The sequence below is a fragment of the Filicampus tigris genome, chromosome 5 (assembly GCF_054856515.1).
Source record: "Filicampus tigris isolate MCC_2025a chromosome 5, RoL_Ftig_1.0, whole genome shotgun sequence".
Taxonomy (NCBI): Eukaryota; Metazoa; Chordata; class Actinopteri; order Syngnathiformes; family Syngnathidae; genus Filicampus; species Filicampus tigris.
The window spans coordinates 1,039,743-1,065,313 of record NC_141221.1 but is presented as its reverse complement, the minus strand read 5'-3'; the positions used below and the strand labels follow the sequence as shown (position 1 = coordinate 1,065,313).

The window sequence follows — 25,571 nt, the reverse complement described above, 5'->3', positions numbered from 1 at the left end:
GTGTCAAAGACATTTTCTCAAAAGTCCATTTTTGTTTTAAAAAATGGCAAGCAATGGGAGTTGAAGACAATAACGTAAGAGTTTGGGGTTTTTTTTTTATTAGATTTTTAAGAATCCCCCCGCCCAAAAGAAGGGGTCTATTTTGTTTTTAAAATGAAAAAAAAAACAATCTAAAAATATATATAAAGAATTGTAGTAGGCTTTTTTACTATGCATTTTACTGTATGGAAACAGAAACATTTGACTTTGACAAAATAATATTTTTCAATGATCAATTTGTGGATTTTTGGAATACGTTTGGGGAGAATTTGTCAAATTTCATTTTTTGTGCATAGGTCAAATATGTTTTGTCAAATGTCTCTCAAATTTGACCAATTTGAAAAAATTCAAAAGATTTTCAATTCTCATTTTTGTGGAATTTTGTAAAAGGTTTGCGGCAATCATGGCAGATTTCTTTGTTGCGCATGTGACTTTTTTGGTCAAACGTTTGTTTTGAAAAGGTAAAATATAAGAAAGTCAAGATTACTTTGTTTTGTAAAAAATAAAATAGAAGAAAAAGAAAAGAAACAAGAAATTTCGATTTTTCGTCCTGGTCACACCAAAGAAAAGCTGATTTGGGGTTTTATTCTGCATTTTGCTTCCTTACTGTACACAAGGTGAATGTCTTTGATGTCTTTGACACACAGCATCACACTGCTTACAAGGCAAAGGAGTGTGTGTGCGTGTGCGTGGGTGTGTGCGTGTGTGTGTAGTTTGCTCAACAGTTCAGAACATCTGCGAGTGGACTGTGTTGTACTTTGCCACAAGAGCAAGCATGTGTGTGTGTGCGAGCACGTGAGAGACAGGCGGCACTGTAGGGCATCACCTTGGCAGAGGTATTAAATCTTTTTCATCCTCTCCCCGGGCTGTCGGCAGAAGCGGGAAGACAGATTTACTTTCTCGCTCTCTCGGACTTCCACGCGCACGCACGCACGCACAAACGCAAGTACGCGCGCGCACCCACACACACACACACAGTGTATCTCAACTTGTTCCTAGTAAAGTGTCAGCGGCTGACACTAGGCAGAACAATTCAGCCTGGCAGGTGCTGAAGGCGCACACAAAAAAAAAAAAAAAAAGCCTTCAAATGTGGCCCGAACGTAAAGTGTTGGCACAATTCCCAAGCAGAAAAGGCAAGGGAGGTGTCCACATGCTTTTTGTCCAAAGTGTTTGAGTGTCCTAATAGTTGCAGATGATGTCATGTCAGCAGCAGCTTTTTGCAGGCAAAGGCCTACGATGATTATTTTCTGTGACTGGCGTGGTGCATTTGGTTCATCTGTTTGTGACATTTGGCAAGATAGGAAGCGGAGTTGAGCCGACAGCTCTTCAGTTAGCCAACGGCGTGTCTGTCAGTTGTTAACAAAAGGTAGAGTGTTTTCGTGCACGTTTACATTAGTACAAGCGTATGTCGTGGTTGAACGCATTTTGCGCCAATCAGCGGCACCTTTTGCCTGGCACTGACCAACTCTTTGTGAACAAATAAGAAAACATGTTCCCAAAAAGTTGGCTGTTAAGTTTGCCTTGTTAACCGGAAGGGCGTTTATGTTACACCCGCCGTCTAATTGGTTGTCTGACAATGTGAATCAGCAAGTTCACGTTCGTAATGTGGGTATTGGCCAACTTTTGGTGAACAAAATACAAAGGCTGACAGAAAAGGTTCTGCTTGTAAAGTTCGACAGGAACAGCAGCTATATGCTTGTCAGTTGTGAACAAAAAGTAGTGTGTATTATACGTGTTAGGGTTCACGTTACGTAACATGTTTTACATGACGTTAGCAGCTCATTTGATTGATTTATTTAGCCAAACAATGTGAGGCGATATTGTCAACTTTCTACCGGTTGCGACTGTCAACAGATGTGAAGTTATGTGACACTTTGACGGTTGTAATCAAACTCAATGTAGCGTCCAAAGCCTTTTTCTATTTAATTTCGCGTGTGTGTGTGAAGCTTGTAGAAGTAATTTCAAAGAGCACTTTGAAAACGCGCCACGCCACATTAGCGGCCTGACGGATGCTAAAAGGATTACGGCGGCCGCAAAAAGCCGCCGACTGTCCTCTTGAAATTTGGGCCCATGAAGAATTCATGAGGCGTCAAAAAGGGGGCGTCGGGCCTGCGTGTTGGCTGGCGGGCCCCCCACGACTGGCGCCAGATGTTTCCTGTCCAAACATGCGCACGCAGGCATGCGAGCGAGCGAGCGAGCGCACTCGTGGCGACGGCCAGTCTTGATGCTCATTTAGCACTGCGGTCGGACGTTGGAGCTTCTTCTGCTCACGCTCCATCGTCGGTTTTGTTTTTGGTCTCCGCTCTCGACTAAATAATCATTTGATTTTGATCGTTTTCACTGCGTGTCTTTTGTTTCAAATCGGACCCTTTCAATAAAACAAGCACTTTGCCATTCAATCAATTTGAACCAAAAAAGTATTTTGTTATTTTGTTTTGTTGTTTTTTAAAATCTTGTTTTTATCATTTTTCATATGGGTTGTTTCATTGAATTTTGTTTGTTTTAAATCATACCCTTTTCACTTTTATACCAAGAATTAATTTTTACAGATTTGATTTTATTTAGTTTCTTTTGTTATTTCATCATATTGTTGAATACATTTTTTTCATGTTTTATTTCATATTTACTTTTATTTTACAATTGTATCATTTAAAACAATTCTGCCTTATTTAAACTGAAAGAAATGTCAACGTATTTTATTCTATTGTGGTATTTTTTGATTTTTATTATTTTTATCATTTTACTTAAATGAATCGTCCATTTATACAAAATGAGTCAAGCATTTAAACGGAAACTTTTTTTTGATGTCGTTGCTTCAAATTGGTCATAATAATTGTAATATTTCAGCTTTGTGTCAACAAAATAACGCACCACACTGTTAATCAATTGTTAATCCAATTAATTAGCACAATAAAGTAGTCAAATGCTAATGCTGACGTCGTTTCGAGTCCGTGTACAATCGCAACAACTGTGATTTTTGCAGTCGAGAAATAAACCGAACTGTTTATTATTAGACCCCATCGAATGATACACAGTCCTAGTAGCTCATGAAGCGAGCGTTATTACATTCTAGGCTGTGTACCAATCGGTACCACTTGGGATCTGAGATGATCAAAAAAACAACGACTGCCAAATCGGAATTTTCGGCTTCGGCTCATAAGCAATCTAAGAATAACAAAGAAACAAATCGGTCGCCCCAGTACCGAATACAGCACAAATCGGTAGTGGCTCCAACTGAGATTCAAATTGGCCGAAAAAAAAAACAAGATCTCTGATTTTTGCAGATTTCAATCAAAGAAGAACAAGCTACTTCCTTTACTCTGATAAGAGTTGCGACTGTTGACAACTGAGTGCAAATTGAAACTCGACTGACGCAATGACTCGTGTCGGCGCCAAATACGTCAAATCTGCTCATGTGACTCCAAAAGTCCATTTTGCAGTTTGTGGCTTGTATTACACTCGCATTACATGATGAACTTTTCAAGCGGGTTAAGCTGCCACTTTGTCTTGCTCACTCGGAATGCTAATCAACAGATGTCATCACGCACTAAAGGAGCGGCGAGGAGGATTAGCTAGCGCAGGTGCTTTTGAAAGGCTAACGCTAACACACCGAGCGGATACCAGCGGAGAGGAAGACAAAAAAGGATGAGCGGCGGCGCAGCCTGCCAAGGCGGCAGCAGAAGTGCGGATAGAAGAAGAAAAAAAAAAAGAAGGGAAAAGAAGAAGTGATTGTCCTCGCGCTCACCTCGGCTAATATCGCTGGAGCCATTCTTCTTGTTAGCCGTTTCATTTCTCCAATCTGCACACTGACGACAACAACAGGCACCTAACGCCTCATCTCGCCTTTGTGGGGGACTAACGCAAAAAAAAAAAAAAACATGATCTCAGTACTGACACAAACAACAAGGGAGAACGAGGGTCCAGAGAGACCAAAGCGTCGCCAAGACTTTTGGGTGTCGAGACCAAGACCAAGACCGGGACAAGGCCAAAACCAAGACACGGGCTTAGTGACAAGAATTGCTTGTATCTGTTGTTTTACCGAGTGCTTCTCCATTAAGTCCATGAACAGCAGACGGGTTCTGGTCTCCACAAAATCCTCAATCCGGCCAGTCCAAGACCAAAACCAATCGTGGGCTTTGTGGCACATCAATTTGACGCCACCTGTTGTTTTACAAAGTGCCTCTCCATTAAGTTGAAAATCAGCAGGTCAGTTCTGCTCTCCACAAACCATCCAAGGTCCGGCCAGTCCAAGACCAAGACAAGACCAAGACCTTCAAAATGTGGTCTTGAGACCGGTCCCGATCGTTAGAAGACTACGCCCTACTTTCAGAATTTTGCTTAGTGATCAACACTCACCGTACTCTGCTATTTCAGATCATGTACGGATGCATTTTACTGATATTTTTCAGATTTTTTTTTTCCCTCATTCACCGCCGTGGACATTTCTATTCATCGAGTGGGATCCAACCGTTGACTGACATTTTTCCAACGGGTAGGCGTGGAAGAGGAAAGTCTGCTTTGCAAACCACTGTCATGACTAACACCTCCCTGTAGATGGCGGCGTTGCATCGCTCTGGATTCCAGATCGCAACAGCTTTTCAGATGAAATCATTCGTCGTCTCGGCTTGTCATGTCGCTTATGAGGCAACGTGGACAAGTTTAGGCACATGACACCCGAGTGCGCATGTAAGGTAGACAGTTCGAAACAGATTGAGTGAGATCATGTTAGCGCTGATTTCTTGATGCGCTAACAAAACCCTAACGCGTCCACTTAAAGCCCTAACCCTAATGGCAATAGAACAGTTTCAACCCAAACCCAAACCGTACCGGAAACTTTAGCAGTTAGCTGTCATTTCAATCCGAGGAAACTAACAATACTATCCAAAAGAACGACCCTCCTGATGGTTTTATTTTGAGTTGCAAAGCACCAAGGGGCTCCAGAATGCCCAGAAAACCGCCACTGTAGAGCTGTTCCTGGCACTGATTGCGAGACTTGGTGGTGGACTGCAGCTGTCCGTGGTGCTGATTCAGTCTAACGTCAATAACACAATGAGACCAAACTATTCTGCAGCATGAATCATTCAAATAAGGCCCAGGAAAGGCATCCTTGAGAAAGTTTGGTGTGGAAGGACAACGTCCAACATACAACACTGGGACGAGAAGGATCGGGGGAGTCATAAACGGGAAACGCTTTTCACTTTCCGGTTAGTGGAATGTGTGCTGATACGTGTCCACATTTTGTTTACATAGATCAAATAGAATTAAGTAGGACACGTAGGCAGATGGCTAGGTACGTAGCTAATTAGCTAATTAGTAGATGGCTTGACAGGTACTTAGTGCAAAAGGTAGGGAAGCGGGTAGCAAAGAAGCTAGGTAGGTAGCTCGAAATCAAGGTTGCATGGTAGCGAGGATCTAGGTTGCTAAGTAGCTAGCTAGTTAAGTAGGCTGGCAGCTAGGTAGGTTGCTAGATGTACTGTAGTTAGCTAAGTAGCTAAGTAGATGACTTGCGCAATAGGTAGGGAAGTGGGTAGCAAAGATGCTAGGTAGCTAGAAATCATGGCAGCAAGGAAGTGAGAATCTAGCTAGCTAAATAGCTAGGTAGTTAAGTAAGTTGGCAGCTAGGTAGGTAGCATGATGTACTGTAGGTAGCTAAGTAGATGACTTGAGAGGTACCTAGCGCAATAGGTAGGTCAGTAGGTAGCAAAGAAGCAAGGTAGGTAGCTAGAAATCAAGGTAGCTAGGCTGTAGGTCGCTAAGTAGCTTGTAGCTGTAGCATGTTTCTTTGACCGGCCGTGCAGCCTCATCTTTTTCCCAAAAACCCAAAAGACAAAGACATCAAATTTAACAAAATATAGCATTGTTACAATTAATGGGAACTATCTTTTTTTTTTCTCAAAAGCTTATTGATAGCATATTCCCTCAGATTGAAGAATTCAGATCTTCACTCTTTGCATACCGACATTATGCAATAAAGTTTATACAATTGCTGTCCCCCCCTAAAAAAAAGGAAAGAAGAACGCAAGACGCAATGCTAACACAAGAGGTTGCTACTTTTTTTTTTTCTCTTTCCTTTTTCATCTGGGCATAAAACGCAGCGGCAGCAGCAAGAGAACAGCTGAAAAGACAATCACAGGAGCGCCTGTGATGGATGAGCGTCTGCGTGGGCGTGGCTGGAACACAACTAACGACAACAACAAGCGTGGCGGCAAGATGCAATCGAGTCATCTGATCAATTCTCTTTGAGAGTTTTGGACAGCGACGACAACAACAAAGCCATGCGCCTCACCGCGCAGAAAAGGAAAACGACAAGAATGCACACACGTGCGCGAGTGCACGCGGCGTGCACGCGTGTCAGGCTTTAATTACGTCTCCCAGGTACATTAGATGGCCAACTGCTCTTAAACAGCCAGCTGGGAGGAGGAGGAGGAGGAGGAAGACGGAGAGAAAACTCAAACATGGAAAGAAAGGGAGGAATGTGGAGAGAGGGATAAAAGAGGTCAACACAGAAGGCGGTGGCCTCCTCGTACCCTCTGCAGTTGAGTAGCGTAGCAATCCCGAGCTCAGCAGTCATTTTAGGCTTAGTGATGATTAGAAACGTTTTGGTTTTGTTGTTTTGAACTGAAATGACATTATTTGGGGATGAATGCTATATTTGTATTGAAAACAAAATGGAGGAAAACAAGCGATAGCAAAGTGTTTTAGTTCTTATTTTCATTTTTTTGTTAAAAAGGAAATGTGTCATAATTAAGATCAAATTCTCAAATCAAATCATGAAATGAAATTACAAAATGAACATTTGTCTGCCGAGGTCACAATAAAGGGAATGTTTAAAAAATGACAGATTATTATATTACCAAAAATATAGTTTCGTTTTCACAGTTTGAACATGTACTTAAAAAGTTTATCTTCAGTAAAAAAAAAAAAATCTAACATCAATACAAAATTACAAGTTAATAAATGATATTGATTACATTATAGAAACGGCTACAATTTTCCATTACATTTCAGCTAATTAGCGTTTTTACATAAAAATACAACAAAATTATAAATGATGTTAGATACCATGATAAAAAGTCAGGGTTCATTTTTACTACATATATTATATTTGTAAATTCTTTTCCCCAATTAAAAAAAAAAAATCAACCAGTACTTTATTTTGTGTATTGTCTTTTGTATTTCATATTTAAACTTGAATTAAATTGCAAATCCCGTATACCGGTAGTCATAAATTCAATATAGGACAAATTAGGAGCAAAATGTAACTTGAAAAATGTTGCCTAAAAAAGTTTGATTAAAAAATATTGCAATAGACAAACAATTATGATTTAGTTTAAAAAATTTAATCCATCATTGTTATTGCACGTGATCTCTATAAGGATAAAAAAAAAAAAAATCCTGAAAACGACAAAATGAAAAATGCAAAGGTGAAGCTTGAGGAGCAAATGGCGGCTGGGTGAAGACGAGGAAAACGAAGGAGAGGGAGGAAGAGCATGGAGGGGAGAACACTGGAGTGATGAAGAGGTGGAGGTGGGAGTCCTTATCGGAAAAAAGCAGACACCTTTATCTGCCTGCCCTCCAGTCACACACAAACACACACACACACGCACGCACGCACGCACGCACGCAAAGTCATCAGCGTGACACGACTGAGCGTTAGCCATTAGCCACGTAATAGCACAAAAACATCACAAACTCAAAGCCAAAAGTACTGGGACGCGTACAAGCCTACAGTGCAGTACCACGTTGTGCCACAACTTGTGGGGCAGCACTGAGCTTTTCGCATTATGTGTTACCATGAAGCTAGCTGACTCTCATTTGACAAAATGGTTTGAATGAACATTTTGCTTTTGGAACGTACAATGTTTATTTCTCTCTTTTTTGTTTATTAATTTGTTTATGCCATTTGCATGTGTTTCTGTTCCGTGTTTGATTTAATGATTGGTCAAGTGTCATTTTCTGGAAATATAAATCAAAAAAGCAAAGAAATGTTGTCAAATGTAAATTTGCTTCAATTAGACATTCTTTATAAACTCAAAACAAAAACAAAGAAACTTTTGGGAAATGTCCCTTTTCATAAACAAAACAATATTACATTTTGCATTTTTGTACCAAAAAAAAAACAATTGTCGGATTTTTTTTCAGGTTTCCATTTCTCATAAGTGAACTTCAAATACAAATTGTCGCATGACTTGAGTGAGTGTGGAATTTCTCCCCCGTTTGACTGAGCCCCGCCCCCGCCTGGGTTGTCAACAAAACGCAAAACAAACACACGCACGCACGCACGCACGCACGCTCAGGTGAGCGAGAGGTGCCATTTTGAGGCCATGAATAACTATTAGCACCCAACAAAATGTCATCTGGGGGGACAGTGGGCAGTGCCCAAACGAACGCGCACGCTCGCTCGCTCGCACGCACGCATGCAAATGTCAGCGGCCCGTCCGTGTCCAGGAATGCATGGGAAGGAGACAAGAAGCAAATGTCAGCTGTTCCTCAAAATGGCAGCCGGCCGACGCCAGGCCACGTGGCCCGCCCACAGCACACACAAACGCCACTTCAGAAGCCCTTCTTTCTTTTTGCCTTTTTTTTTTTTTTTTTTTTTTAACTCCTGCCAGCTAATCAACTTTTATTGAACTCAACTTTTATGAGGGGAAAAGTTGACATTTTAGCGGGGGAAGCTTTACATGGGGAGGGGCTGAAAAACCGAAGGGACTGAAGTCATTTTTCGTACACTTTTTTTAAAAATGATTTTACATGAAAAACAAATCCAATTTAAAGAAGAATATTTCACATGGGAAAAGTTGAGGGGAAAAAAAGTTGACATTTTAACAGATGCTTTTATTTTATGTTTTTTTTTTTTTTTACTCCTGCTGGCTAATCAACTTGAATTGAACTGAACTTTTATGAGGGGGGAAAAAGTCGACATTTTAGCAGGGGAAGTTTTAGTCGGGGAGGGGCTGAAAATCGGAAGTAACTAACGTCTATGGTACATATTTTGTACCACAGAGTACTGAGTTTTGAGCTGTACACAGGAATAGGTCTCAAATGTATTTAATTTAGCTTTGCAAAGGAACTTTTGGATTTGCTAAATAGGGCCGCATGTTTACATGACAATGCAAAATTGAGATACTATGACACATAATTGCACATTTACGGCAAGTAGTGCCTTACTTATTTTAACAACCTTGAAAAAGGAGCGCCTCCCTCTTTAGTGTCCTTGCATTGTCAAAGTAACAGTTTGAATGCATTTTTGTACGTTTGTGAATATTGGACTCGATTTCAGGGAAATCGCAAATTGATGACAAATCGCGATACATTTTTTTCCGACAAATCCTCAAATGAAAAAGGCCGCTGACGCTAAATGATGGTCTGGGAAGCAGCGCGCTCGCTGATGACTCGACGTCAGGCGCACTTGAGTCGACTTTCAAGACATTTTCTCTCTTTCCGTGGCTTCAGCCACACACTGAAGGCGCACGCACACAAAAGCAGGTGTGGTGGTCCCGCTCTATGCTCGCTTTTGGTCTTCGTGGCAGACGGACTCTTGCATCCTTTCCTTCAGCCTTGTTTCCTTCCTTCCTTCCTCACGCCTTCCCTCCTTGCTTTCACATGGTCCTTGTCGCCTTCCCTCCCTCTCGTCCTTCCGTCCTCATTCACCCCTCACCTTCCTTTCATACTGTATCATCGCTGTGTCCTTCCATCCCTCCCTCCCTCCCTCCCTCCCTCCCTTTGTTCTTCCCATAAATAGTTTCTTTCCTTCCCTGGTTTCCAACGGTCAATCCTTCCTCCTTCCCCATTTTTCCTTTCTTTCACACCACCCTGGTTCCCTTCCCGCCTTCCTTTTATGATCCTTGTCACCTTCCATCCATCCTCTCCCTCCCTTCTTTCCATTCAACCTTGTTTTTCCTTCCATTCAGCTTTCGTTTCATTCCACTCGTTTCCTTCCTTCTTTCACGACGGCTTCCTCCCCCCTTCGCTTCCTTTCCTCATCCTTGTTGTCTTCCTTTCTGCATTTCACACCACCCTTCCTTCCTTCCAAACATCCTTTATGCCTTCCTTTCATTTCTTCCTGCATCCATCCTTTTCAACCTTCCTGTCATACATCCTTGTACCCTAACCTCCTTCCTTCCTTTCTTTATCATTCTCGTTTCCTTCTTTCCATCCAGCTTTCCTTTCCTTCCACTCTTTTCCTTCCATCTTTCGCAACTGCTTCCCCTATTCTTCCTTCTTTTCATGCATTTCCTTTCCTTCCCAACATCCTCACACCTCCTCCAATTCTTTTTATATCTGCATTGTTGCCTTCCTTCCTGCATTTCACACCATTCTTCCTCCCTCCTTACATCCTCGCACCCTCTCTTCCTTCCATCCTTTTCAGCCTTCCTTTCATACCTCCCCGCACCCTGCCTTCCTTCCTTTCTCCTCCTTGTTTCCCTCCTTCATTCCTCCTTTCCTGCCATCCATTGTTGTTTCCTCCCTTCCACCATGCCCGCTCCCTCTTTGTTTGCTTGTATCCTTTCCTGGCCATCCACGGCTTCTTTCTTCCGACACCCATGCCTCCTTTCTCACTCGATTCCTTCCTTCTTGGCTTCCTCACTTCTTTCCTTCAAACCATTTTGTTCAAACCGTCCTCATTTCCCTCCTTCGTCCATTCCGCAGTCTATTTTTCACGAGTGTACAGTAAAGCAACTTTAGGAACACCCTGTCCAGCATGATGACAGTAACGTGCGGCGTGGCTGCGGTGTGTGTGCGTGCGTCCGTGGTGCAGAGAGCGGCGGAGATCCATCAGGAGCCCCGTTGCCACGCCGAGGTCAAAACTATCAACCCCGGCCTGTGCTGCCAGGACCACACACACGCTCTCTCACACACGCACAAGAGTCGAACCCTTGAGCGAAGAAGCAAACACGCGCACGCACTTGCCAACGGACCTCTGGGCGACCCGCAAAAGTCCACATTGTTTATTTTTAGCCGGCGCGCTAAGCGATGCGCTTAGCACTGGAACTTGCCGCCGTCTCAGGTGAAGCCGCCGGCGTTTTGCCTAACGAGCTCCCTGCCGCATTTGCATAACGAGCTCCCCTATTTGCGCGTCTAATTAGGAGGCGGCCGCCGCCGTGCCCCCGGGCTTCGCTAATTGGTTAAGCAGGACGTGCGCGCGGTTAGCGGGATGCTAATCGCTTCCCGGCTTCCTTGACAAACGAGCGCAAAGCAAAACATCCCCCGCGCACGCATTTGGGTTGTGCGAAGCGATCGTTGTCATGAGCGAACGGGCTACGCATTTCTACTGCGAAAGCTAGCCATTATCGTTTAGAAATTGGAAAAAATGTCAATTGTGCAAGGTGGTGGTTAGTAAAAGGCGGTTGTTCTTTGCAAGCTAACAATTTCTATTTTTAGCGATTGTCATCACCAACTACTAGGGATGTAACGATTCATCGAAAATCGATTTAAAATCAATTTAAACTGCTGACAATATGCATCGATGTCAAAAGTAAACGAATCAATGCAAACATTTTGATCACAAAAGGATTTGTAGAGATAGTCAAATCTATTATACATTTTCTTTTGATGTTTAGTTCTGGCAATAAAAAAACACACCGATAAGACAAAAATGTATCAGCAGTCACAATTATTAGTTCATTTTCAATTTTTTTGCGGGACAAAACGTAGATATTAAAATAAAACATCTTTTGGTTATAAAATGACTCATTCATTTTGTTAACAAACAAGATTTTTTTTTTTAAAAAGCTAGTGAAACTGAAATCTGAAATCAGGAAGTGAAAATCGAGTCGAATCGGCGCTTGAGCGAATCGTTACATCCCTAATCAGTCGTATTTCGATATTGCAAGGTGGTGGTTTGGATTGAAAGTGAGGCGGGCATTTCTATTGCGCAAGACAAGAGTTGTCGTGAAAAACCCGCTATGCATCTCGACTGAGCAAGGCGGCCTAACGCAACACGGCAAGCCTGAAACTTTTTACGCCAGACTTTGTGGCTGGTCTCCATTGGTCAAGCGGCGTGTGCCTCGTTGTGCGCAAGGCCAGCGCGGGCACTTGTGGACATGGAGGAGATGACGTGCGTTCAAACAGGCTGCTGCTCTCATTGCTTTGTTTTTACACATCCTCCTCGCTTCTCATTCAATCCTCCTCCTCAATCTTCTTTTTTCTTTTTTTTTTTTCGTCTTCTTCTTTTTGGCTCATCTCCTCCGCCGCCCCAATTCTCATTTCGCACCACAACATCATCTGCCTTCATCCCATTTTTTCTTCCTCTCGCTGTCGTTGGCCTCGCCTGGCCTTTTAATGTCCCCGGCACACTCTTCGTCTTCCTCCTCAGTGCTGCGGGGATGTAGCGGATGCCGTCGAGCGTTGTCCCCTTTCCCCCGGCAACAGCCCCCTCCCGCCCCCCCTTCGCTTAAATACAAGGAGCTGAATGACATCATACGGCGTGGACACTTCCCAAATGGGATTAGATTGTGCTTCGCTTGCGCATTTCCCCCATTTGCAGACGTGTTGACGGTGGGGACGAGGCCAGTGCATGCTGGCCAATGGGAGACTCTTCAGTTTTGTTTTGTTTTTGCCACCAAATTTCAAGCAAGTTAAGTCAAGTAAAGTCATTACTTGGTTCAAGCAAGTAAAACATATGTAGGAATATCAATAAAACATTTTTTCCCTGATCCTACTACTAAGAGTACATTAGTGCTATAAATGTAATGAACGTTTACATCTGTAAAAACAATTAACTAAAAAAAAAAAAAAACAATGAACTTATAAAATGAATGCCTACACTTGAATTACTTACTTACATGCATGTTGTTTTTTTCTATCCAACATTTATATGAGTGGCACATTGTTAATGTGGTAATAAATACTGAAATAGGCTGAATGAGGGCGTAAACGTGTAGAATCATCAGATTTAAAAACGAGATATGTAGTTTCAGGAGCCAATCTGTTACCTAAATCTAATTAGTGTGCGTGAATGGGTGAACGAAATGCATTCACTTTGTGCACTTTGTGGGTTGTCACTTTTTGAAGTCGAGTGAAGTTGACGTGCATTAGTTTAGAGTGGCGCTGCCACATCAAATATGGCGGATACGCTCATGAACAGAAAAGTACTCTGCATGGACTCTATTTAACGACTCTATGTTCTCACTCGACGTAGTGATGTATATGCTCAAAAAACGACCGGATATTTTAAACGGTATAGTTTCAAGATTACAGTGTCCAATCTATGGCTACTCATTGAAACGCAGAACCGATCGTGAAGTATTAGACCAGCGATTGGTGAGCTGAAGCTAAACTATCGAGCTAATAGTTTAGGTACACAGAGCTATCTTATATGCGTCAGACAGATGGACGCAAACTTGTAGATGTTGTCCCGCTCATCTTCGAACACAAAACGTGCGTGTTGCTTCTTTTTAATGCGTTTTAATCAAAACGATCATCCTTGAATCCAGACATATCGGCATCGCTTCTTCTCTCTGCTAGCAACACGCCAGTAGCGGCGGTGTCTCCGTTTTGACGAATAGAAGCAACTTTCGAAGCGCACATCACTTCATCTCATTATTCAATAAAAATACAAGTTTTGCATAACTGCGCGAGTAGAAACACCACAGTCAAAACGAGCGGTTCGGACAGTATTCACAAACCATCCCACACCGAGTTACGTTACTGGTCCCAAGCCAGTGTTCGCATGGCTAGCTAAACTCAAAGGTTGGCTTACCTCGAGGTCTCTGTGCGTTTTGGAATGACAAATGAAGTTTAGACGTTGTCGTGCCTTCGTTCCGTCAGATGCAAACCGCGCGCCCTCTTTTTGTCAACGTCATGAACAAAACAATCCATTCATTCAAATTTGTGATCCTCGGAGGTGCGCCGACTGTTGGTGTTTACGTTGCCACACTAATCAAGTGACGCCGAGCGGATCGCCGGGTTGGCTTAAATGAAACAACAAAAACAACTCTTTTTCTTTTACCTTTCCTTTCAAATCAGAACAACTCAAGACTGTGTTCAAATGCAGATTTTAAGTCAAGTCACTTTATATATATATATATATATATATATATATATATATATATATATATATATAAAATATTATATATATATATTTATATACGCATACATGCATATACATGCATATACAAGATATTACACTGTATATATTTTGTATTTTTGCTTTTTTGTCGATTACATTTTCTCGCCCTCACATTCCACCTGCTTCACTTATTTTTACTCTTATGACAAGTGCTCGATGAGCTTTTTCTTTGGATTTGGGGGGGGGGGGGGGGTTGACACCACTGCAACAATCTCAAAGGGTAAAGAAACCATCTGTGACAGTGTTGCACCTTTTGCATACTTTGATGTTAACTTTGAGGATGAGTTTGTGGAGGAAAAGGTTCTCCGTCCTCATCTTGCACTTTTTGCCATTGCGTCTTTCATCTTGTGTTTTTCTCATCAAACCGGAAATAAGGCCTTGGTCCCACTTCTTCTCATTCATCCATTTTGCGTCAGCCTCTCGCAGTCATTTTTGCGCCTGCCACCGTCCGCCTCCTCGCCCCTCCGGCGGTGGCGTTCCTGTGAGCGAGTGCGCGCCAGATCCAAATGATTTTCTATTAGCGCCTGCGCCTGTTAACAGCGCTCCATTTGATCACGCTAATCAAATTGAAAACCTTCATCTCGCCGCACCGCGCTAACACTGAAAGCGTCTCGCGTTTTTATGGGCGCGTGCGCGTCAAAATCAATAGTCTGCCGTTTTGTGGTCCTCGTAAACAAGTGTCCAATCTGAGGCACTTGGATTTCTTCCTCTCGCGGGTAATGGAAATAGAAATAAGTGCAGCAAAAATCCAGGTAGAATTGATGCGCTACAGAAGCATATTGCCGCCACCCCAATACGCCAGTGGCAGGAGGAACGCCAAATTTTCGGCCATCGGTCGCAAACTGGGGGACTCTCGCACTGAATTTGGGGCCCAGCATCAAAACCATCGGCTGCTGCACGCATGCGACACCGTTGGATGCAGAAGCCAATCATATCCCAGTGGGGCGCAGACTCAGAACGCCTCAACTCCTCTGTCAGCACATCAGTACGGCACGAGTATTATATGTGTTGACAGAGTTGACCTCTGCTATTTGCCAGGGGGGGGCGTGCTAAATGAAAATCAGTGTATATTTGAAATACATTGGCGCGGGGTGGTGGGGGATTAATTAGGAAAAAAAAAATTAAACAGCCCAAAAATTCTTTAAAAAAAATAATGCTGATAAAAATTCAATTTACAGTACGTCCCCCCAGAAAAACAGGAGGGAAATTGGAATAAAAAAATATATATATCAAAAATATTCTTAAAATTGGAGAAGAACGTGATTTTTAAAGACATCTGCAAATAATCAAACCTGCAAGTGCCAATAAGCGGGGGTCGACTGTAGGGTACACGACACATTGCTCCACCGTTTGTGTTCCATGTGCTGGATAAACGACAGAAACACAAAATCTAGGAGGACCTAATTCAAAGGTGACATTTGAGTCACTCATAATCTTTCATACATATCACTTGTTGTTGTTGTTGTTGCCTCAAAAAAAAAAAGCATGTTCAGGTTGAGAGATTGTGCGTTTAATCAACGTAGCCTTTAAGTCCCTAAAACGCGTGCGTGGTCATTACTCACACGTGCCGATGAATGGTGTCGGATTCAAATTCAATGTTAATCCATTACGAGTCCCGTCTGAGTCATCTTGTCGTGATAAAGATCCACGGCGTGCGTGCTAATGTTAAGGGTTTGTGTGGCTGGGTTAACGCATCCTTCAAGCCCACAGTGTCACCCGGCTGTTGTTGACAAGCGGTTAACTTCTTTTTACACCTGTGTGACAGCTGGCGGAATATGACTTGGTCAAGGTTTTACGGGCGCAGTTTGACCCAGGGACAAATTAACAATCCTCTTACATGCAATGGCACTACCCCTGTTTTACAAGTGTCAAATACAGTTGAACAGATGGAATGCAAAGCTGAGAAAATTACAAAAATAATTTCAACTATACTAACTAGTGTATGTAATCAATATCAATATATTTTATATATGAATTGCTAATACTAATCTATCAAATGAAATTGAATGTTTGAAGAAAAACTCAACTGGGTCACAGCTTGATCAAAATTTGGTTTGACATAATAGCATCTTTTACACGTAGCTACAGCGCACACAATTTTAAAGATTGGTCACCTGTGAAGGCCTTTACGATACCAGAATCGACTTTTGCATATGATGAATAAATGAATGATACTGATGAAATCCCACCTAGAATAGAAGTGAGTGAGTGAACATGCAAAACCGTATGCCGTGTTGACCCTCCTGTCAAAAGCCAATCTGGTTCCAAACTGGATTCAACTTGGTTTGACATTATTAAGTGTCGCGTTTACATTCTGACCAATGTGTAATCAAGATCGAAACTGGATTAAATTTCCTTTGATGTTGGAGTACATACGATTGGGCAGATATTCCTTTTCAAACCGCCGCAAAGAATGTTTTTTTTTTTTGTTTGTTTGGGTTTTTTTTTTACTGCCACGCAAAGTGCAAAGAGTAAGAGGTACACGTTACGAAGCAACTATGCAAATACAAACAGGTTCAATTCCATTTGATGAAGACAAATTAGCCAATTCAAACAAGCGCCAAAGCCAAAATGGACCTCAGATGTTCCTCATTTTATATTTGGTGACTCAACTGTTTTTTGTTGGGGTTTTTTCTGTGCCAACTCAGCCCCAGCTGTTCCGTTCAAGCCGAACACCCCCTCACCCTGCGTAATCGCTGCACTTTTTTTTCCGGTCTCGAGCCAGCGCACATCAGTACGTCCCGTTAAGTCTCCACCCGACCGTGAGCCGGGTTTGATTAACACGCTCGCACGCATGCACGCGCACACATACATACGTACACACACGTGCACACCAGAGGGGGCAGAAGATGTCACACAACTGCTTCAATTCCTTTACTTCATTTAAAGTCAAAAGTACAGAGCTTGTAATGTACGTAATGACAATACTATGTCCTTTTTTTTGTGTCAATTACATAAGTGGCAAAAGTACTCTTAGTCTTTGGTCAACGCTTGTTAAAAAATTCCGGAAAAAAATATTCGTGTTGCTTCAACTCTTGTACTTAAGTAAAAGTGACCCAGAAATGTACAAAAGAACAAACGAAGGTGGCAAATGTACCCTCTGTAACTTAAGTCAAAGTACAGATACTTGTGGTAAAAAAAGACTCTGGTAAAAGTATTAGCAATGATTGAACAGAGAGGGTGCAGATTTGTATTAAAGGCGAAAAGTAACAATTTTAGTGCAGAAGTGCAGATTCCCGTGGAAAAAAAAGACGAGTAAACATACATATGCAACTCTTGTACTTGAAAAAAGATTGAAATGCACATAAATACAAAAGTAAAACAAAAAACCTTTTAGTATCAGTAACGAGTGGGGGGGGGGGGGGGGGCGAAAGTACTTTTTTATACTTAAGTACCAGTACAGAAACAGTACTTGTGTAAAAAAATGCTAATAATAATGTTGAAATATAAGCAACTCCTGTACTCAAAAAGCTCAAACGTAGCTCAGTCCAAAAGTCAAAGGGAATTTCCACTGTCAGTTACAGAGGGGGCAAGGCTACTCTTACTGTGTATTTCAGTACAAGTACATTTGAAATGTACCCGACTCATTGCCGTTTTCAAAGGAGTCACCCTATTGCACCTTTTGGAGCATTTTGACTCATCTGTCGCGACTCACACAATAATGTCACGTCGCAATAGGAGCATCAAAATGACCAAAAGAAAAAGCTTCAAAGCAAGTTTTCAACAAAACAAAACTTTTGCTGGCAAAATTGGCATCTACTTACACATCTACAACAAGGGAACTCGCCGCAAGGCTCCCGTTGATTGTCAGTGGCTTTTTTACACTGCGTTTGTCATTCACTCCATACATTGTGTCATGTTTTTTTTTACTACCTACTGTGACACATACGGTTGACAGACGAACATGTCTAACATAATCGGTTCCAGTGTCAGGCTCCTCAACGCATCCGACTTCCAACGTGTTGGCATTTCGCTCCATACTAATGGACGTGGCGAGCCGAGATTCACCGCCTAATCTGGATCTTTAACTCAAAAGCTGTGCTGATCGCAAATCCAAAGCGACGCAACGACGCCGTCCGTAAGAATGCGCTTGTCATTGCACATCTGACTTGCTTCGCACACTGTTGAAAAACGCACTTGGCGGATAGCAGGAGGCGCTCGGATTCCACTTGATGAATAGAATAAACGTCCACAGCTGTCGATCAGTTGATTACAGAAGTCTAAATATATATTTCTTTTTTACTCTCAGTTCCCATTTTGAGGATTTAAAAAAGTAAAAAATTGGACAAAATATGAAAACTACTGTGTAGTGAGCAAATGTCTATGGAAAAAAAAAAAGATCTAGTACAGGACGGACGCCTGAGTAATCTCTTCAAATACAGTACCGCAGTACTTGTACTCGAATACTTCCCACCAGTGACGCACATGAACCCTTCACCCCCCAAACAACACGCGCAAAAGCTGCAACCAATCCTCTGATCTTGCCGCTTTGTTCTGGCGCAAAGTGCGCGTTACACACACACACACACACACGATTACACATCAACGTTTCATCGGACTACTGACTACATTAGCATGTGCACGTGCTAATTTGTCGTAAAAAGCCCACGGAACGCGTGCGTAATGACGCAATGGTGCATTTCGAGCATTTGAACGTCCTCGTCAATAATGTGAACGCAGGCATTTGCGCGTTCAATATTTTGACGAGAAAAGTTCAACGTGCTTTATGGTGCCCAAGCAGTTTGTCGTGCACGTTACGGCAACAAGCGCCGAATGGTCACGTGACGGCGGAAAAGTGCCTTTCGCCGGCACGCCCGTCACTTCTTCGACATGTTTAGGCTACGAATGACACTTGTGAAATCCATCCCCCAAAAGTGGCACGTGTTGCATTTACGCGGCTTCAATTGAATGCGACGACTCGCTGCCGTCGCGTCTGCAAACGCCTTCAAACGGGCGCACGATACGCGGACGTAATGCGGCTCCGCTCAACTTTTCCTACCTTCGCACAGCACGAGCAGCAGCACGAGCGGCGGCTCGAGCGTCCTCCAGAAGCGCGCGCGTCCTCCGGGGACTGCCGCTCCTCGCGGCCGGGGGGCCTCCATCCTTCCTCGGGCGGGGAAGCTCCGCGCGCTACGGCCGACTCAGGCCAGTCGATCCCCCCCCCCCCCACTGCAGGCGAGGGCGCCCGATCCCGGGGTGAGGGCAGCAGCCCGTCTCCTCGGTGGCCGAGCGAAGCTGGCGCTGGGAGCGACTACGGCGAGTTGCAGGGCGCCGTCAGCGACCTCATGGCGGACTCCCAAGTGTTGACGAGCGAGCCCAAGTCACGGGCGGGGGAAGCTGGAGCGGAACCGGATCCAACAGGGAAGACGCGCGAAGCTCCTTCTTTGCGCTTTACAATCCAAGAGTTTCAACACCTGCGAGCAAGTTTTGAAGACCCAAAAACATCATCAACAACAAAAGGAATCACAAGTCCAGTCTTCAACTCGCGCAAAAAGTGAGTCACGTGATTTGAATCCACCCGAGTGGGCTTTCGGGAACGACGACGACGACGACGACGATGAGGATGATAATGATGAAGATGGTGCGCTCCTCCTCGCCACCCAGCTGACACTGTGCTGCTCCAGCGCGGGGCTCTGACTATAACTCTGCGCGCGCGCGCGCGCGGAAGCGAGAGGGTGCGCGCGCGCGCGCGTGTATCAAGTTGAGATCGGACGCGGGATGGGAGATAGAGGAAGAGGAGGGTGCGTGTGGTGATGAAGGGGGTGGGATTTGCCAATTTGACTGACATTTAAGAAACGCATGTGCGTGTGTGTGGGGGCGTTCATGAGTATTTCCGTGCGCGTGTACGCACACACAGTATTCATTTAGCTTCATGAAAGAAACCTGTACAAAAGTGTTTTTCCCCTCACTCCGCATTTTTCAGTGTAGTTTTGTTTGAATGCATTCCATATTTTGTGATTTCATAGCAGCAGGCATACGTACTACTGTTATAATAAAGCATTCTTATTATTTAATAGAATGCCTGTATTTGATATATTTGATATATGCTATATGTTGGTGAATTTATTTAGATCATTTTTGCATTTTATTGTAACGATACATATACACATTAATTTTGATTATTTAATACATAATTTTAATTGTGATATTGTACTCTAACGTCTTTTTTTGCTATGCTCATTGTACTCATGTGCGTGATGGTCCTACATGTTCTTGATTATTTTAAATTATTTGTATTATTATTTATTAAATATTTATATTTTTGTATTTATTTTATATTAATGCTATTGTTTAATTTCTTTAATGAAAATAATTTTAATTTGTGCATACTATGTTATATTTTACTTTTATGTCAACTTTTATTTTCATTTACTTTGTTTTATTTTAATTAACTAATGTAATTTCCTTTTAATTTATGTATTTCAGATCTTTGGTATTATGCTCATTATTTTACTCTATTTAAATTAATTCAAATTTTGTCAATGGGACAGCTATTTAATTGTATTTTTTATTTTATTTTAATTAACGATATTTTATTTTTTAATTAATTTTCCATCGACATTTAGTGTATGTATAGGGCCTATATTATAATTACGTTATTTCAATATTTTATTCATATTTGAATTCCCCCCCCAAAATCATTCTTTATTATATATCTAATTATAAATATGTGTCAATATAGCAAAGCTATGGATCATATTTGACTTCATTAGTTTAAAGTTTACCAATAACATGGAATTTGTCGTAATATTCTAAATGATCTATTTTAATCATTTTGTTTAAGTGAATTTTAAAAGTCAAAACACGTAGGCAGTCACGTGTCCATTAACGATCAATAAGACAATCGAGTCTCCAGGAATGCGTGCGTGCGCGCGCGTGCGCGAGTGGCGCGCGTGCCCTCTCTGTATTATTCATTCACTGACACGCACGACACCTGTTCTCGGTGTAATCGATAGACTCTACAGGCGCGCGCACGCGCCACGGAGAAGCACTTTGTAATGAAACGCATCCACTTTCTATTGACTCTCACTCGTGTGTGCGTGTGTGAGAGTGACTCTGGGGAGGCTTTTTGAGGAGCGAGCGCGCCGCCTGGTGGCCATCGGGTATGCATGCATCCCATCGTCCTGTCCTAAATTAGTCACAAAAGGAAAGAGTTTTTCGGGTTTTTTAAAGAAACAAACCGGCTAGTGTAGCATTCATGTGTTGGATGTGTGCCTTTAGGAGGCGCGGCCTAGTGAGTGACGTCAGAGGTTGTAGTCAGTGCAGATGGCCAGTCATTTAAGTGAGAGTGTCTTCTGCTGTCCTCTCCTGCCAGTGTTTTCATTTTGTATTTGTGTGTTGTGTCACAAGCAGATGCCCGTAGCTAATCATTAGCCTAGCGGGCTAAGGTAGCTAATTCTACAACGAGCTAACCGTTGTTTTTAACAGACTCCGGGGACGATACCCAAACGCAAACTCGACGCTACTTTGTTAGCTCATCTATGCTGCTTCGTGTTTTATGTTGCCGTTAAGCTTGCAGACTTTCTCTTGACAAAAGTTTAAAGAACAGAAGAATACTTTGAAACGTGTGTTTTAATGAGTTTACATGTGTTGAAAGCATGTGGGAGGAGGAAAGATATTGTTTAAATGTTTTTCTTTATTGTGTCTGGATTTTCAAAAACTCTCCAAGAGGTTTGTCTTTTAAAGCACCTGGAAATGGCCAAAATGGCCCCAAAATGGCCGCTTTAAAAAACGGTCACCTTCCCGTGTTGGCTTCTGGGAAGTTTTTTGCGGGTCTTCTGATGATTTTCATGTCAACCAAATTCCATGATTCTATGTGAGACAGATTTTTTTTTTTGGGGGGGGGGATTTTCAACAACAACAAATAAATAAAAATCAAGTTGATCTTTGTCGAACACCTGGAAGGTACTGTAAACAGGCCAATTCAAACCAACATGCGTTTCTGCAAAGGCTTTCTTGTGGGTCTGTTCATGATAGGCTTGCCTACCAAATTTCAATTTGCAAAGCAAAATATGCTTCAGGGGATGAATTTTCAAAAACTCTCGAGAAGGAGTTTGTCATTGTCGAACTCTGCAAAAAAATGACCAAAATGACCTTAAAATGGCCACTTGCTGTACATTTCCAGGCTCTTGAGACTTTTTGGTGGGTTTCCTCATAGTAGACATGTCGACAAATTTACCTTTTGATAAGTGAAACAGGCAACTCTTGTGAGTTCATCTTTGTAGAACCCTTAGAATTGGCCTTAAAATGGCTGACTTTCTGTGCGGGTTCTTTAGACTTCTTTGTGGGTCTCCTCATGATAGACATGCAAATTTGGTTTTGCTTGGCGAAAAAGGCTTTGGGGCCTACATTTTCAAAAACTCTCTAAAGGAGTTTGTCGTTGTAGGACGCTGTAGGAATTTACAAAAATGACCCTAAAATGGCTACTTCAAATCAAAATGGCTGACTTCATGCCTATTCCTCGGTGCTGCTTCTTGAGACTTTTTTGTGGGTCTACTCATGAAAGTCAAGCCTACCAAATTTCATGTAGCCGAGTGAAATGTTTAGTCAATTTCTGCCGATGTGGAATTGTCCGTTTCATTATTATCCATGTGATGTTCTACATTTCTCTCCAGATTGGAAGTGAGTCAGCAATTTCAGGCCTTTGTGGCCTCTCTGGTCCTGGCTATTAGAAGCTGTCCTTTTCTTTGTTTTGGATGTTGGGCGCAGGGACAGAATTTTCTTTTTGATCAGTTACCAAGGCAACCTGAACCTTTCCAAACGACCCACAGGACCGAGATAGAGCATCTGTCGTTCAAATAAAACCTTGGACCTTGGCGGAGGTTTCATTTCAATTTGTGCCCGCAACGGTCAACCTTACACTGCGGCGCCCGATTGCACAGTAAAAAGGAGAACAGCCGTTTTGAGTGGGCCAGAGTTTGGGTTTTAGATGACTTGAAAAGTGCGTCGTCATCCCTTATCACAAATCCATGCCGGGTTATGACCGACGACAGTGATGGATGGCTTCTTTTTCCGATGCGTAATGAATGAGCATTATGGGATGCAGGCTTCCGCGGAGAGCAATGAATGAAACAACGCAAATCGTTATCAACTACTCAGATTGCTCACTGGGGTTGACAAAACGCAATTCATTATTTGTTGATTAATATTAATATAGCTGTCAGATTAACTTCAAATAATTGCTTTATCTCAAATTAAATTATTTGCATACATGTAAATAATTGTAATAAAATGGCATTGAAATAATCATATTAACATGACATTTTGCAGGCTCAGCAATAATGAGTAGACCCACCAAAAAAAAGTCTCAAGAAGTCATGCTCGAAATGATACAGGAAGTCAGCCATTGTGCTCTGAAGCAGTCATTCAGGTCATTTTCCGGGGTCCAACCAAAAATAACTCTCGAGAGCTTTTGAAACCCCTGGAGTCCGTTTCACATCGAAACACGTAATTTGGTATACTCCTCTATCATGAGTAGACCCACAAAAAAAGTGACGCTCGAAAAGACGGGATGTCAGCTATTGTGGTTGGAAAAAGCCACTGAGAAGACTTTTGGAAAATTCAGCCCCCAAAGCCAGTTTGACTTACCACCGAGAAATTTGGCAGACAGGTCTAGCATGAGTATATCCACAAAAAATGTCTCAAGAGGTCACGCAAGCATCCCAGCTCACCTGTTTACTGCGTTTGGTCACGAGATGCTCGTAATGCGTGCCCGAGGTGACTCGGGCGTCAATTCCAGGACGGCATAGCACAACATGTCATCCACTTGAGATGGAAGACAACAGGTGGATTCGTCTGCTCAACTCTCATAATATGTCATAATATACTCCTCCAGTCCCTTTGCAAGCGGGTGATGACACGCCAAGCTCGGTGGCCGCTTTCTGTTTGAAACCTGTTGATCATGTTATGGCCGACTCTTTTCAGCACGGAAATGACTTCACGACTAACTTCCAGTATTTCCCAGCGGCGAATTGAATTCAAGCAAACAGTACGTGCTGCGTGGCGACAGTTTTAAGCATCACGCTTGACTTTGCCTGATGCACGCCAAGTCACGCTGTGGAGCCAACAACGCGCGGCCGTCGCAACACATCAACGGCGCGTCCACCCGAGATTAATTACGGACATGCCGGCCGCCGCCACGCTTACGAGTTGCTGGGTTGCCGTAAAGCAGCGCTAAGTGAGGCTAATTTTCATGTCAATTTGGCCTTGGCCCGTCCGCCGTACGTCGCACGTGACGCTTAATGATCGGACACGTGCACTTGACTTTACTGACAAACAGACGAGGAGTCCTTTGGAGAGTCATTCACGCGCACGCACGCATGCACAAGCACACGCACACAAACGTGTCAAATGGCAACACGCACGCAGATCGAGAAGGCAACACACACACACACACACACACACACACGAGTAGGATTTGCCTGATAACCCAAATAGAAAAGATACGCAGCATTCCAAGAAACATTTTTTCCGCAAAATTCTCCACAGGAATGAATGTTGAAGTCATTTGATTCTCAAAGCAAAGCCATTCAAAATCAAGGAAGGAACTCCAAATGATTAATGATCGAGTTAAATCCGCACAATAATCCCCCTCATTTGCATTTTACTGACTAATTCAACCGAACGCGTCATCCACTTTTCACTTTGTTGTCCTTACCAGATGCGTCTTGTGATTCATGACAAGTTGCGGTTGCTGTGTGTTGGGTCATTTCCACGAGCAAGCAGGCGATCGACCGGTGTTGTGAAATTCTTTCCTACCCGTCGAGACATCCTAGCATGCGCACGACGCCTCAAGTATTTGCGTGGGAATTTTGTAACCTTTTGTCGGTTAAAAACGCTGAGTACTTGCCATTTTCCTTATAGTTCAGTCGGATTTGATTTTTCCATTGCCTCAAAAATACTTTTGACGTGATTTCCGTCCTAGCTTTTTAGCATTGTGTGTTTTCGTAGCTTTTGAGCACAATATTGATTTGTTGACATTCGTCACGCAGTGGATGGATACACACTCAATTGTCACGACGGCCTACCTGCTTGCGTTCGGTTAACAAATCTTTGGACGGTTCTTTTTGATGAACTGATTCTAATGATTCAGTTCACAGAAAAGAACAGTTAAGGAAGTCTTCCAGTGCCTACACACATGCACAGGTGAACATGAATACTTCTACCGACTCTTTGATATGATATCGCCCTCTGCGGGTTGGGAGTACGTCTGACTGCATCCTGTGGATGTGCTTTTTGAATTGAGATTCTGCACGCGGTCGCCCTCTGCTGGTCTGGAGGACATCAGAGGGGATCTTTGGAATGTCTTCTTGTGAATGATTAATATTCCACACATTACACCACACACACACACGTAGTCACAACACACACATTTAGAGGCAACTCACACACAATTAAACGACAATCACACACACACAATCACGTGCACACAAAGGCACTCCGCATTCTTGCACGTATGAGG

At 42.8% G+C, this 25,571-nt stretch overlaps 1 protein-coding gene across 5 annotated transcripts in view; it reads right to left on the bottom strand.

Moving 5' to 3' along the window:
- LOC147146796 (transmembrane protein 132B) overlaps window positions 1–25,191 on the bottom strand; it is a 136,563-nt gene extending 111,372 nt beyond the window's left edge. Inside the window, exons 1-2 of one of the 5 annotated variants that reach the window (XM_086029781.1) lie at window positions 24,768–25,191; window positions 19,110–19,524 (exon numbers count right to left, since the gene is read on the bottom strand). In XM_086029781.1, coding sequence (XP_085885907.1) covers window positions 19,110–19,212 — 103 coding nt within the window. In that variant the 5' untranslated portion in view covers window positions 19,213–19,524; window positions 24,768–25,191. Of the gene's footprint in view, window positions 1–19,109; window positions 19,826–23,781; window positions 24,237–24,767 lie in introns of those variants that run through there. The other 4 variants (XM_086029782.1, XM_086029783.1, XM_086029786.1 and 1 more) reach the window with 4 other exon arrangements.
- Between the last annotated feature and the right edge of the window lie 380 nt (window positions 25,192–25,571).